Raw genomic sequence first — 13933 nt, 5'->3', positions numbered from 1 at the left:
AAGTATTAAAGCACCTGATCTGCCGAGGGAGGGCTGACTATGCCCGATACCCACAAATATTCCCAAATAGGCCATAATGTCTGACACCAATGATTTTGAACTGAGAGTCAATAACATCCGCCCGGGCCTTCTTAAGCAGGGAGACGCATCCAGGCACCCTTCCCACGTAGGTCCGTTTGATTGCCAAATGAGCAGCAGCACTTCTGCTGTGGAAAGCCTAACATCCTCAAATGCAAACCCCTGGTACCCTGAGCCTCCGATACTACTACGCAGGGCTCAAAAGAAGGCAATAGAGTACGCAGCTGAGAAAGGCCTGGCTTCGTACTTTGACCAGCATAATTTCTTCAAATGAATTTAGGTTAGGATGTCAAAGGTGATTGGCCTCCTGGCATCCTTGCTAGGGGGTTGCAACCTGCACCAGCCTTCTAAGGCTCTGCGAACTACAAATCCTCACAAGGGTCGAATGAATAGGTCGTTTTGCTAAAGAAGGATATTGCTGCCGCGTGGATGTTAAGGGGTCCTCGGAGCCCAGCCTTTTCGCCATAGGTGAGAAAGGTACTGTAACACCTCCCTCTCATTAGGAGGGGAGTTCAGTCCCACCCCCAACAACCCTGCGCTAAAACTCGTGAAATCGGTCCAAGCTTTTTGTAGGATCTCAATGTGGAGGGGGCTGCAGACGGCGATACTCCCTTCAGGACGTCTCGCTCCCCAGGCTCCCAAGGTATTTCGAGAAAGGCTCCGGTAACCGCCTCGCCTCTGGTGCCAATGCGCGGAAGCGGTCTGTCTGGTACGTCCTCAGTGTCCGATGCTCATCTTAGTCCCCTTTTTCCGGCCTCGACACCTTGCGTGGGGTTCTGCTGTGCAGCTACCGGCTGGCTTTGCGTGATGACGTCCTGCTCTGAGGATGTCGCCGATGATGCCCCATCCTGTGACACCTGGAAACAGCTAGGTACACCGGGAGAGAGCTGGAGGGGAGAGACATTACCCTGGGGCAGACCCGCCCCCATTCCTGAGTTCTGATCACTGGGTAGAGCTGCTCCTGCGAGCTGAGTAAGGAGTTCTTACCCCATGTGTATGACTGACAACATGCTGGGGGGACCCGGAGGAGGAAACTGGCTGGGAAGCACCAGGGAAGAGGCAAAGGTTCCTATTTAGGGGGCACCTGAGCAGGGGGCAGAAGTTCCTGCAGAGGTCCCAGGTTGGGGAGTGCCAGGGGAAAAAGCTGAAGTCCCTAATTGAGGGCTGCCTAAGGAAGAGGCCGAAGACCCTGGCTGAATGTCGGGAATGCAATCGTGAGAACCCTGAGAGGCTAGCTCTTGTATTGCGGGGTTGGGCCGTATCTGCTGGTAATTGCTTTGAAAGCCCGCTAACAAGTTAGCTAAAACCTCCGGCCAAATGGTGACCGCAGCGCCCCCTGGATTACTTGACCTTGATGTCGAAGCACGTTGAGCAGGCTTGGCCGATGCTGTAGACTGCTTGTTCTTTTTGGGCCCATAACGAAGAGCAGCTGAAGGTACCAGCTGAGACTTGCAAGGCGGCTCTGGCGCGCTCTCCCCTTATTTATCTACTTATCTTTGAGAAACTGTTAATGCTGTCTTATATGTATATGTTTGTGTTTTGTTATTTATTAATATATATATATTATACAATTATTATATGCATGTATAAATATATGTATTATTATTATTATTTTAGTCTATTTATTAAATACTTAATTATTGGTAATAGGACAGGAAGCCTGGCCTTCGGTATAATGGTTCAAGCGTAGAGCTGCAAGGAGGATCGTGTGGCCAGGAATGTAGCCACAATACAATGACCTTGCGGATTGCAATTCAAATTAAACAAATTAGAATTCAGTCAGGGTAAGGAAACCTGCAACACGCAAATGCGAAAAGAAATGCCAGTAATGCTGCCTAAAGCGTCCTTAAACCCTGCAATATGCCCAAGCACATCCTGCTGTATACCACTAGATAAAACTTAACAGAACAAAGGCTATTGAATGCACAATGATTATTTAAGCAGTATAAAAGAGATAAATGCTGATATATTCTGTAAAGGCTGGGAGCAGTGAGCTAGAAAAGTAAGATGACCCTGGCATTATCAACACCATGCACAAACCATATGGACTATAGAATTACCGCAGCATAAGTGAACTGCCTTTCAGACAAACCCTGGGAAACGTATGGAACCAAACCACCCTAAAGTTCATGCATGCTGGAATAACTATAAGGTTGGAAGGGGCTCTGAGTCATCTAGTCCAACCCTCTGCAATGCAGGAATATGCAGCTGTCCCACATGGGGGTCAAACGTAACTGTTGCAAACAATACCTCTTGGGCACTAAACCCCACTGCCAACCAAGGAACTCCTGCACAGTCCAGACTACCTTAATTGTTCAAGCGGGCAGCGTATAAGTTAAAATCGCCAGCCTGCACTTTCCCATACCTTTCCCAGGTCCACAATAACATTTTTATTTTATTTTATAATTTTTTTAATTGGTTTTACAATTTGATTTTACATTCACACATAGATTAAAATTAAAATGTAGAATTCTCTGAATTCTCAGACTTCTTTCCTCCTTTCCATGGAGTTCACCAATTACTGTTTTCCACAATATCATTTTTGATACTGTGTGCAAATGCAGTTATACCATAGCTTTATGAAAAGGCATTCATAGGATCATAGAATTGTAGAGTTGGAACGGAGCTGAGGGTAATCTAGACCAACTCTCCACATTGCAGGAATCTCAATTGAAGCATGCATAACAGAGAGCCATCTTGCCTCTGCTTAAAAACCTCCAATGAAAGAAAGTCCATCACCTTCCCAGAGAGTCTGTTCCACTGTCAAATATCTCTTACTGTCAGAAAGTTATTCCTGATGTTTAATCAGAATCTCCTTTATTGAACCCATTGGTTCAGGTCCTACCCTTCTGAGCAAGAGAAAACAGGCTTGCTCCACCTTCCATGAAAGCCTTTTAGAGATGGCTATCATATCTTATGATAATGGCTCTTATTTTTAGTACTTTTTCTAGTAATGTCTAGTGTGGGATTTACACTGGTTTTGTGCTCTGAATGGACACGTTCATTGTTCTTTTTGTCATGACCCTAAGCCTGGCTAGCCATCATCAGTAGATCCAGTGCTCCCCCCCCCTAAAAAATATTTTTTTATGGGTATTCTCATTTTGACTCAAGAGAATTACCATTTTATAGTTCAAATTGGGAAAAATTAATGCAGCAAATGGATAAAAGTACAAAGAACATGCATTACCTCATATTACACAGCTGACAGATCATTGTAACTTCCACAATGGCATGAGGTTGTGTAAAACACCACACATCCACATTCCACACTGCTCATACATTAAACGCTCACTTCTGTCTGAGATTTAGGAAACACTGGGAAAGGAAAAGAAATCACTATCAGGAGTAGCAATGGAACTGATGATTTACTGTGCTAGAGAAGAAACTATTTATTTATTTTTAGTTTATTCTCCCATTAGATTCACAAAATGTTTTGGGGTAGGCGTACCCCTGTGTCCCCCCAGAAAAAAGCACTGAGTAGACCCCTTTATTTTATATATTAGTACACAAACGCCACTTACCATCCGAAGAATTGATGCTTTTGAATTATGGTGCTGGAGGAGACTCTTGAGAGTCCCATGGACTGCAAAAAGATCAAACTTATCCATCCTTAAAGAAATCAGCCCTGAGTGCTCACTGGAAGGACAGATCCTGAAGTTGAGGCTCCAGTACTTTGGCCACCTCATGAGAAGAGAAGACCCCCTAGAAAAGACCTTGATGTTGGGAAAGATGGAGGGCACAAGGAGAAGGGGACGACAGAGGATGAGATGGTTGGACAGTGTTCTCGAAGCAACTAGCATGAGTTTGGCCAAACTGCGGGAGGCAGTGAAAGAAGGCATGCCTGGCGTGCTCTGGTCCATTGGGTCACAAAGAGTCGGACATGACTGAACGACTGAACAACAACATCCCACAGCTCCAATATTAATTAATTGTGAGAAATGTCATTTGGGAAGGGTCATAGCTCAGCTGTAAAGCATCTGATTTGCATGCAGAAGGTTCTGGGTCCAGTCTCCAATATCTCCAGGTAGAACTGTGAGAAACCTGCATCTGAAATCCTTGGGAGAGACTACTAGCCAGTGCTGAGCTAGATGCAACAGTGGTCTGGCTCAGTGTAACAGCTTCTTATCTTCCTAAAGCCAGTGAACTCCCCCCCCCCCCACCAAATATGCTTGTGACTTCCTAAGTTTACATTGTATGTTTCATGGTGTTTCCCCCCCCCCCATTTTTTGAAGAGGAAGGAATTATTCAGTGTTAAGTATAAATGATACTGACGTTCAAGGACCAATTACAAAAATTCTTTAATATCTGGAATTCAACACCATACTCTTTTTGTGGGCTACAAAGTTGTGGAAAACAACATTAAAATAAAATGATCTACTAAATTTAAATCACAATGGTCTTTACCCATTTTCTTCAACTGTTTCAGACATTTCATCCTGTGTCTTCCCGTTTATCTATAAAAACAAGACATACCATACCTGCACCAAGGATGGATCCAAGCTCCATCGGTTGTGGTGTGCCACAACCAGTTCCTATGACAAAGACCACCATTGGAAGTCTTGCTATGAGACAGGTAAGCACATTGCCAGAGTTTGAAAAACTCAGTGAAGGAAGCGTATGCGCACACATATTTTTGAATTACTACTACTACTACTACTACTACTACTACTAATTTTATTATTTATACTCTGCCAATCAGGGCAGCTTCCCTAAAAAGATCTTGAAGCAATTTCACAATAAAAATCATCAACAATTAAAAACAATTCTGTATGTACAAACAATTTCATTTATACCAATAATTAAAAACTATTCCATATATATAAGAACAATTCAAAATCTAATGCAGATTGTTATTGTTGGCATTTGTCTGTCTCAGGAGATTATGACTTCAGGGGTGAAGTTAAAACCATTGGGAGAGTTAACAGTGCCTGCTAGGGCTCTGGAGACCAATATGGGAGAGACATGTTTTGATACAGATGCAGACCGGGATTAAAGACAATCACTTCAATAGGCAGCAGAAAGACAATAGAGATGACAGCAGTCCAATATTTCACAAGAGAAGAGTTCCAAAGGATAGGTACCACTACCCTAAAGGCCTGGTTTCTATACCATATGGAAAGGAAGTCCTGATGAGATGGTATCTGCAGAGCAAACTGCTAAATGTGCATAGAACTGCTCTCCTCTTCTTAGTTTTGAAGGTCCTCTCCTCTTGTTTCACCCACAACAGATGAAACAAAACAACCTCAAACCCTACAGGATGAGCAGATGAGTTCCTGTATGTTGCAAATGTATTTCTGTGCTACCAAGCACTACCAAGTAGTGGTTGTAGTAATCATCACCACAATAATAATTATAAATTATATATTTCAAAACAATGTGAAACAATGTGATAAAAATATATTAAACAAAAGCTAATTCCATGAATAGGATAAGAGCAGCATCAAGACAATTAACAGTCAGATTAGGCTGGTGGTGTGATCAAGATTTTTGGAAAGCAAGTGGTGTTTGCAGTGTTGCAGACAGCCATTAGAGAGAGGGACTCAATTAATTATATCTAGATTTGCATCATCCAGAAACACTTTGGTTTGAGAATCCAATGCAAGTTCAGACAGCTTGCCCAAGAATGGAACTTTCTATGCAAGTCTGGTTTCTGCAATTTGTTGAATGACTTTGGTTAATTTTAGTATGATGTAATTTGGGCTCAATTGCTCTGAAGTGGTACAGCCAAGAAACAGGCTTACTGTTTGCTTTTTGTGAGAACCAGGCCGCAGTGTTTTGAGCTTCATTGTAACATGTACCCAACAGGCATTTTAAGCACATACCTATCTGCAGATCTTCCATACTCTTTAATTTGTATGCTAATTTATCTCTGGCAGAAGTAATAAGATTACCATCAGTTCCCATTGCTTGTTTACAACTATATCTTTTAGGAATCTCAGTAAACATATCCAATGAGTTAGCAGAAGATACATGAGGTAATACCTAGATCTGAGTTGAAATTTCTCAGGAAAAAAAAGTCTGGTCAATTTTTGAATATATTATTTTTCAACTACTGCCTAAACTTTTGGAGAATTTGGAGAACATCAGCCCTCTCTTGGAGAATATTATGTGTAATGGTCCTCCCAGCTTAGCCATCTATCAATGCTGGGTGCAACTATGAATCCTTATCACTCTATTGCTTATGTCAAAACACCAATGAAACTTTGCAGTCATAATTCAGCACAGTCCTAAATATGCTGAAATCTGTTTGTCCCAGTGTGTTGTGAAGCACATAGACTCTGCATTAAACTGGTGTAATAACATTTGCCTCATATATTTCTTTTCTCCAAACAGAGTATGGTGGCAACTCTCATGGAAAGCCCTGCGTGTTCCCCTTTGTTTACAAAGGGAGGTTGTTCTATACTTGCACAGATGAAGCAGCCATGCCCGGGAAGTTCTGGTGTGCAACAACGAGCAGTTATGACAAAAATGGAAAATGGAGCTACTGTGCTGATACTAGTAAGCCTGCCCATAATAGCCAGCTTCATGTTTGAGAAGCTTCTGCGCTACCAAAGTGGAAGTAAAGCAAAGCAACAAGCAGCAGATGGTAACCGCTGGTCTAATTAAGACCAGCAAGATATGGCATATGCCTAGAAAGAAGGCAGAGGCACAAAAATAGCATTATGTACTGACCTACAGTGATATGTGTATTAGGGTGTCTAAACAACCTATGGCACACACACAGAGAGGCGTTGTTGGGATACAACTCACATCATCCCTGAGCATTGGTAATGTTGGCTGGAGAAGATAAGATTTGGAGCCCAACAATATCTGAAGGACACCTTCAGATGCTTATTTGGTTTCCTTCTATTATGAGCTTGTGGTGATTTAAGGCAGTGTTTTTCAACCTTTTTGGGGCAAAGGCACACTTGTCTCATGAAAAAAATCACGAGGCACACCACCATTAGAAAATGTTAAAAAAATTAACTCTGTACCTATATTGACTATATATAAAGTAATTTTTCAATTTTTCCCACGGCACACCAGGCAACATCTCGCGGCACACTAGTGTGCCACGGAACAGTGGTTGAAAAACACTGATTTAAGGGACATGATGCTCCTCCCAGCCAGTGATAAGGCTTTATTCTTCCTCACCCTGAAATCTTGGAATGAAAAACAGGTTGAATTTTTTTAAATAAAAAAGTAAAGTTCCTTTCAACTGTTTCAATCCATCTTGTACATTAAGATGATAAGGGAGAAACTATGTTGTGATCATACAGCTCCTTCCCTTTAAATATCTCTTATGCCTTAAATATGGGACGCGGGTGGCGCTGTGGTCTAAACCACTGAGCCAGGGGTGTTGCTGGGGGGACGGGGGGGCAGTCCACCCCAGGTTCCAGGGGAGGGGGGTGACTCTCAGCATGCCCACCCCACAACTCATAAGTTGCTCAGTGCAGCAGCTGGCTTACACAGCACACAATTTGCTTTTTCCTTTCTGCTGCGAAGAGCCACAGAAGCACAGCTCTGCCCAGCCAGGGCTCCACCCAGCAGCCTGGCACATTTCACCAGGGCACTGCCCTCTCAGGGGGTACAAAGGTGCCATCTTCAAGGGGTGACATTTGGCACCTCCACCTAGAGCCTCAAGCACAAGCCAGAGCAAATCCAGTGGCTTTGGGCTTAGGACTCACCACAGCACTGCAAAAGCATTAGCTGTGCTTGCTTTACTCAGCCCACCTGGACCTGGGGTACCATCTGCCCACACCCCTTCATGTCACAGTGAGCATTTTGCGCCCCCCATGCTTTGTGGCACCTCATTTGCATACATTTGCATACAAAGCATTTGCATGTACATACATGCAAATGAGGTGCCACAAAGCATTGCGGGGGTGCAAAATGCTCACTGTGACTTGAAGGGGTGTGGGCTGATGTGTGTGTGGGGGGGTGACAAAAATGCACCGGGTACCACTTGGGCTTGCTACACCTCTGCACTGAGCCTAGGGCTTGCTGATCAGAAGGTCCGTGGCTCGAATCCCCACGATGGGGTGAGCTCCCATTGCTCGGTCCCAGCTCCTGCCAACCTACCAGTTTGAAAGCACATCAAAGTGCAAGTAGATAAATAGGTACCACTCTGGCAGGAAGGTAAATGGTGTTTCCGTGTGCTGCTCTGGTTTGCCAGAAGTGGCTTAGTCATGCTGGCCACATGACCTGGAAGCTGTCTGCGGACAAAAGCTGGCTCCCTCAGCCTATAGAGCGAGATGAGCGCAGCAACCTCAGAGTCATCCATGACTGGACCTAACAGTCAGGGGTCCCTTTACCCTTTACCTTCATGCCTTAAATATCCCTTAAATATCTCTTCCCTTTAAATATCTATTATCCTGGCCTTTGGTCAGGGTGCAGTCTGACCTATTTTCTTTGTAGAAGAACAAGCATGAAGGAAGCCTCCCAGCCTGTTCACGGGTCCTTATATGATCAGTGAAAACAGTTGGTCCTTGCAAGTATTAACCGCTCTCAATCTTAACCTGATAAGTGCCATTTGTTCAGATTTTAATTTGTCTGAATTAATTTTAAGATGTATTTTAATTAATTGATGCCTGTTTTATGCATACTGCGTGATTTATATGATGTTAGCGTGCTCTGGTCCATGGGGTCATGAAGAGTCAGACACGACTGAACAACAAAGCCGCTCTGAGTCCAGCTCCGGCCAGGGAGGGAGGGGTACAAATAAAATTTCTTCTTCTTCTTCTTCTTTTTCTTCTTCTTCTTCTTCTTCTTCTTCTTCTTCTTCTTATTATTATTATTATTATTATTATTATTATTATTTCTCTTTCTTTCATTTTTAGTAGTTCTTGGGAAGTCGAAATCTGCTATGACTCAGGAAAGGGCTTACTGTGACCCTGCAGGTAAGAACATGGAAGCATCTGGTTGGCTGATTTGGGAAACTGGACTAGATAGGCTTTTGATTTGATTCAGCAGAGTTCTTCTTATGCAAGAAATTAGTTGAAAAGCTCAACGTGCTTCCACTATCCCAGCTATTGGATCCAGATTGCTTACAGCTGTGAGCTGTGACTGGTTCTGGTATCTAATTCTCAAGCTGTGCACATCTCAAAACAAAATCAGACAGCAAAGTTCAGAAAAGGACAGAAATCTATGAAATGATATATTTTGGAGATATAGGTAGGTAGCTGTGTTGGTCTCCCATAGTCGAAAATCCCCCCCCCCTTCCAGTAGCATCTTAAAGGTAAAGGTAAAGGTACCCCTGACCATTAGGTCCAGTTGTGGACGACTCTGGGGTTGCGGCACTCATCTCGCTTTATAGGCCAAGGGAGCTGGCGTTTTTCCACAGACAGCTTCTGGGTCATGTGGCCAGCATGACTAAGCCGCTTCTGGCAAACCAGAGCAGCACACAGAAACACCGTTTACCTTCGTGCCAGAGCGGTACCTATTTATCTACTTGCACTTTGATGTGCTTTCAAACTGCTAGGTGGGCAGATTTGATTAATTATACAGTGCTTATTTCAGAATATGACAAGGAAACTGGATAACAACATTTGGAAAATACTTTTGAGCTGTATTTATAATTTAAACCATTTGGAATAAAAAGTAATAATAATGGGGTATTGGATAAAAATGTAGTTACAGTATAAGAGCAGTAGCCTGCTACAGCAAAAATAGAAACAGCTAAGAGTCCTGAGACATTTTAAGGAATGACAAATTAATTATGGCATGAATTTCCATAAACTTGACTCTATCAGATGCATGGAGCATTATTCTTAGTCGGCAAGTGTGTGTATATATCATGTAGCACAGTCTTTCACCACAGAAATTGTCTTGGCAGGTTATAGTAAATTTAAGAGTCTGAAGGTGAAAAATACATATAACAACAACAAAAAAGCTCTTTCTTGATGCCCAGATTCTTCTATCCAATGTGGCTGCCTCCTGTTGCCTCATAGTACAGTCAGCTCTGATCTGTCCTCCAGGAATTCATTCACACACTGGTCTTCTGGTGAAAAATTTCCTCCTTTGTCTAAGTATTCTCTCAAACTTTCAACACACAATGAATAACAAAGAGACAAAATAAATCAATAAATCACGCATCTAACATTTTGCTTCTTCTTCCCCCGCAGATCCTCATTGCCTTGTAGCTTCCAGGGGGGTGAAAAGGTTAGATAATGGAAAGCATGGGAACATCCTGCCCAAAGAATACAGTAGAGATGAAGATCATGAAAAGGATCAAGAAATGACAATCCAGGATCCAGCTTCATCCTTCTGATTCTTCTCAAGCCCTTTTGCTGGCTATCAGTATGGAACTTTCAAATTAGCAGCAAAGTTTGTGGTGGTGGTGGTGACAGTGGCGGAGCGACATGCTCCAGCACGTGGAGCGGCGAACAGGCAGGGGCGTGGCTGGTGCGCATCATGGGGGGCGCACGTTGTGCATCGCAGGGTGGGGGCACGCAGCGCACATCCTGGGGGTGCGCGGTGAGCGGTGGGCATCCTGGGGAGGATGTTGCAATGGTACCCACCGGAATGGAACCTGCTCCCCCACCCCCACCTTCGTCCGCCAGTGGGTGGTGATTCTGTGCACCTCAACAAAACATAGAACGAGGGCCATATTGTTGATGTAGGCAGCAACTTACAAGTGATCTTTGGGTCGCACCAGACTGGTGTATTCTGCAGCATGTTGTTGATGCAATAATAGTGCATTAGTAGTGGGTCTATACTGGACTGTTTTATTAGTTCTTCCACAATGCAGTAGCACAACCAGACTCCTTCATCTGCCCCAGCTGCAACAAAACATGTCTCTCCTGTATCAGTTTCTACAGCCACAGCAAATGCTGTAATTCTCCAACAGTTTGGCTTCACCCACAAAGGCACACTCCTCCATTGTCTCCTGAGATAGATGGAGGCCAACAACAACAGTGCTTGTTGCTGCACTATTTGATGGTCATTCTTGTGCTATTGCATGATAAAGGTGGGATAAAAACAAAACATTATCATTGGTCTTATATCCATGACTGAGTATCTGAACCATCCTGGGTCCATTTTATTCATGCAGCCAAGGTTCTTTTCAAAGTTCCAATGAGAATAAAACTTTGATGAGTGGTTTACAAGGTGAAAGTCTCCATCAGAAGTCATGGATGTTTATCCCTTAGAGCTGCGGTGGAGAATATTTTTGATTCAATGGGCCAGATTCTTATCAGGGGAATTGAGATGTCCCTGCTTTCCTTCACCTAGCTGATGTTTGTCAAAAAGGGATCTGTTTGCTATGGCTCTGTGCATCTCTTTCCAGAAAACTGAGCAAGATACAAGCCCCATTTGTCAGCTGTGTTATCAGTGTTACAACAATTTAATTACTTTTATATACTTAAAATGAACTAACAAAAGTGCAGTGCATAAAGCATCTTTTGGCATCTTGGCAAAGTGTCTTCAGTTTCCTTTATGTGGTTTTGTAGTGATTTGCAAGCTGCCGGTGACCACTGGATTCTAACCATCAGTCTATCTCATCTCTATCTCATTGTTCACCCATGCAGCTCAAGGCGACTATGTGCATGCGTTACATGCCACCCCAATCTCAGAGCAGTGCAAAATTCCAGGGGTCCAGACACTTAGTCAGGGTTTGTGTTTCCTTTGGAAATGAAGCATAGCGGAGACGGTAGTGTATTTATTATGTATGGCTTATTTACACATGTATGCAACCTGAGCCTATGATGGAGGGGTTCAAAGCATTGCACTCCGATTCTCCCATTGATTCAGCCTTGGATCAAAAAAGAAATCAAACATGGCTCTCTGGCCCTCTGCTCAGCTTGCGGGCTTTAACAGACTGACACTTTTTCTCTCTAGCCCACTTGCTAGCCAACTCTGCTTTGTCTCTGCTATCTCTCACACCCATCTACTGTCAGACACAGAGTATCTGCTTGGTTAATCTCCCATTAACTTCCTTTTGTTCTCCAAAATGATTTCCTGAGTATGGAAAAACTGGTTAGGCCTGTATTTCGACACTGCTAAATTCAGTGTGTGGCTGCCAATCTCAATACTCCAAGCAGGGATTAAACACCAACACCCACTAGACCCAGTAATTTAGAGGAGTCAAGGGACCCACCCAAACACACACAAATGTATCCTCACAGCTACATTGTAGAGTGGATCACGCTGAGAGAGAATGGTATGCCAAAGTAATCTTTAGAGCTAAGCACAGATTTGAACTCAGATCTGTCCAATCCAAGGCTAGCCCTCCAGCCATTTCACTAGTCCTCAGCCTGGATCTCTTTTAAATTACTAAATGCCAGAAATCACTTGAATAACTCTGTAGATTAATACCTGATAAATGTGTATCCTATTTCTTTCAAGCTACCACTTGAAACAAACCTCATCAAATTGAGCTGGAACTGTGCCATACCACCACAAATTCTCATTCATTTCAACAGGCCCTGAGCAGGATGGCGTTGCAGTTAATTGTGCCCCCAAAAAGGTTGTGTTGAAATTTGAATATAGTGGTACCTCAGTTTTCGGACGTCTCCGTTGCTGAATGTTTTGGAACCCGGACACCGAAAACCCGGAAGTAAATGCTTCTGTTTTCAAACATGCCTCGGAAGTCGAACGACTTCCACCGAATGTACCACTGTATTTTTCTCATTTTTCTGCAGACCACCGATTGTGCCTTGGTTTGCAAATGTTTTGGAAGGAGAACGGTCTTCCAGAACTGATGACGTTCAAAAACCAAGGTTGCGAACACGATCCATTCCGGGGTGCCGTTTGCACCCCGAAAAGTCCACAACCAGAGTGGCACCTTTGTGCAGGTGTGAAGTGCTGATAGAGTGCTTCTGCACATGTGTGAAGCCTGCAGAATGCTTCTGTGCATGCGTAAACCACGCAGAACACTTCTGCGCATGCGTGCATGGCGAAAACCGGAAGTAAACACTTCCAGGTTTTCCGCGTTCTTAACCTGAAAAAAATGCAACCTGAAGCGGCCATAACCCGAGGTATGGCTGTATATGGTTTTTCTTCCTTTCCTGAAGAGACCTGGGTTACCTTCACACCATGTGTATTTTGTGGGACGGATTCAAATGCATACTGGAAATCTAGGATTGCACAGTTAAAACACATGTTGTGAGACTATTTGTACCCACACATAGAAGCAGAAGTGGTGCTGGGTGGAAGAGGAAGAACTTTGAGCAATCTCTTCCTGAACAGATTGGAGTGTGTGTGTGAAGGATTGTCCAAATCTGCCCCAAGGAATGAACAGAACAGAGGAGATCTACTTCTCAGTAGCTGTAAAGCAGCCTTCTTCAATGTGGTTCCTGCCAGGTGTTTTGGACTACAATTCTCATTAGCCCCAGCCATTGGCAAAGGCTGCAGTATAGTGTCTCCTGGCAGTTATAAGACACAATGTTGAGCAAGTAGTTCTCAAAGGTTGTAGTTAAGGATGCAAAACTCCCCATGGATTTATTATTTACTCTGCTTAATTTAAGTTACATAGTGAGGGAAACAAATCTCCCTGGGCTTCCTTCACATAGCAAAAGACCGGAGGTGAAGTGTAATCCACAGTGGAAATGAGAAGTTTCCTTTCATCATTATGCAGACATGAAAGTTTCAAGGACCTCTTTTGCAAACAGAATAATGAGAGGTTTAAAAAGCAGTGGAGTGCATTCATCTATTTTTTTATTCTGAGTAGACCCATTGAAATTAATCACCATGACTCATAATTTCAATGGAACTACTCCAAATAAAAAATGGTTGAATGCAACAATCTATCCACTGGGTTAGAAACACACAAACACACTTACACACTGCTCACCCCCCCCCATGCAAACAAATGTAACTACAGACTAACGACAACCAACCATGCCCTGCCTGCTGCCCCCCTCAACCTCTCTCACTG

The 13933-nt window shown here is 43.5% G+C and overlaps 1 protein-coding gene across 1 annotated transcript; it reads left to right on the top strand.

The window, feature by feature from the left end:
• The first annotated feature begins 885 nt into the window (after positions 1-885).
• LOC117057927 (epididymal sperm-binding protein 1-like) lies at positions 886-10453 on the top strand. Its single transcript, XM_033168771.1, has 5 exons — positions 886-949; positions 4505-4651; positions 6412-6576; positions 8898-8957; positions 10182-10453. Exons 1-5 carry the CDS (start codon positions 886-888, stop codon positions 10325-10327), a joined length of 582 nt encoding a protein of 193 aa, XP_033024662.1. The 3' UTR covers positions 10328-10453.
• The last annotated feature ends 3480 nt before the right edge of the window (positions 10454-13933 follow it).

This window comes from Lacerta agilis, chromosome 14 (genome assembly GCF_009819535.1).
Source record: "Lacerta agilis isolate rLacAgi1 chromosome 14, rLacAgi1.pri, whole genome shotgun sequence".
NCBI lineage: Eukaryota > Metazoa > Chordata > Lepidosauria > Squamata > Lacertidae > Lacerta > Lacerta agilis.
Note: the sequence above shows the minus strand (reverse complement) of the source record. Positions and strands in the feature narration are given on the sequence as shown.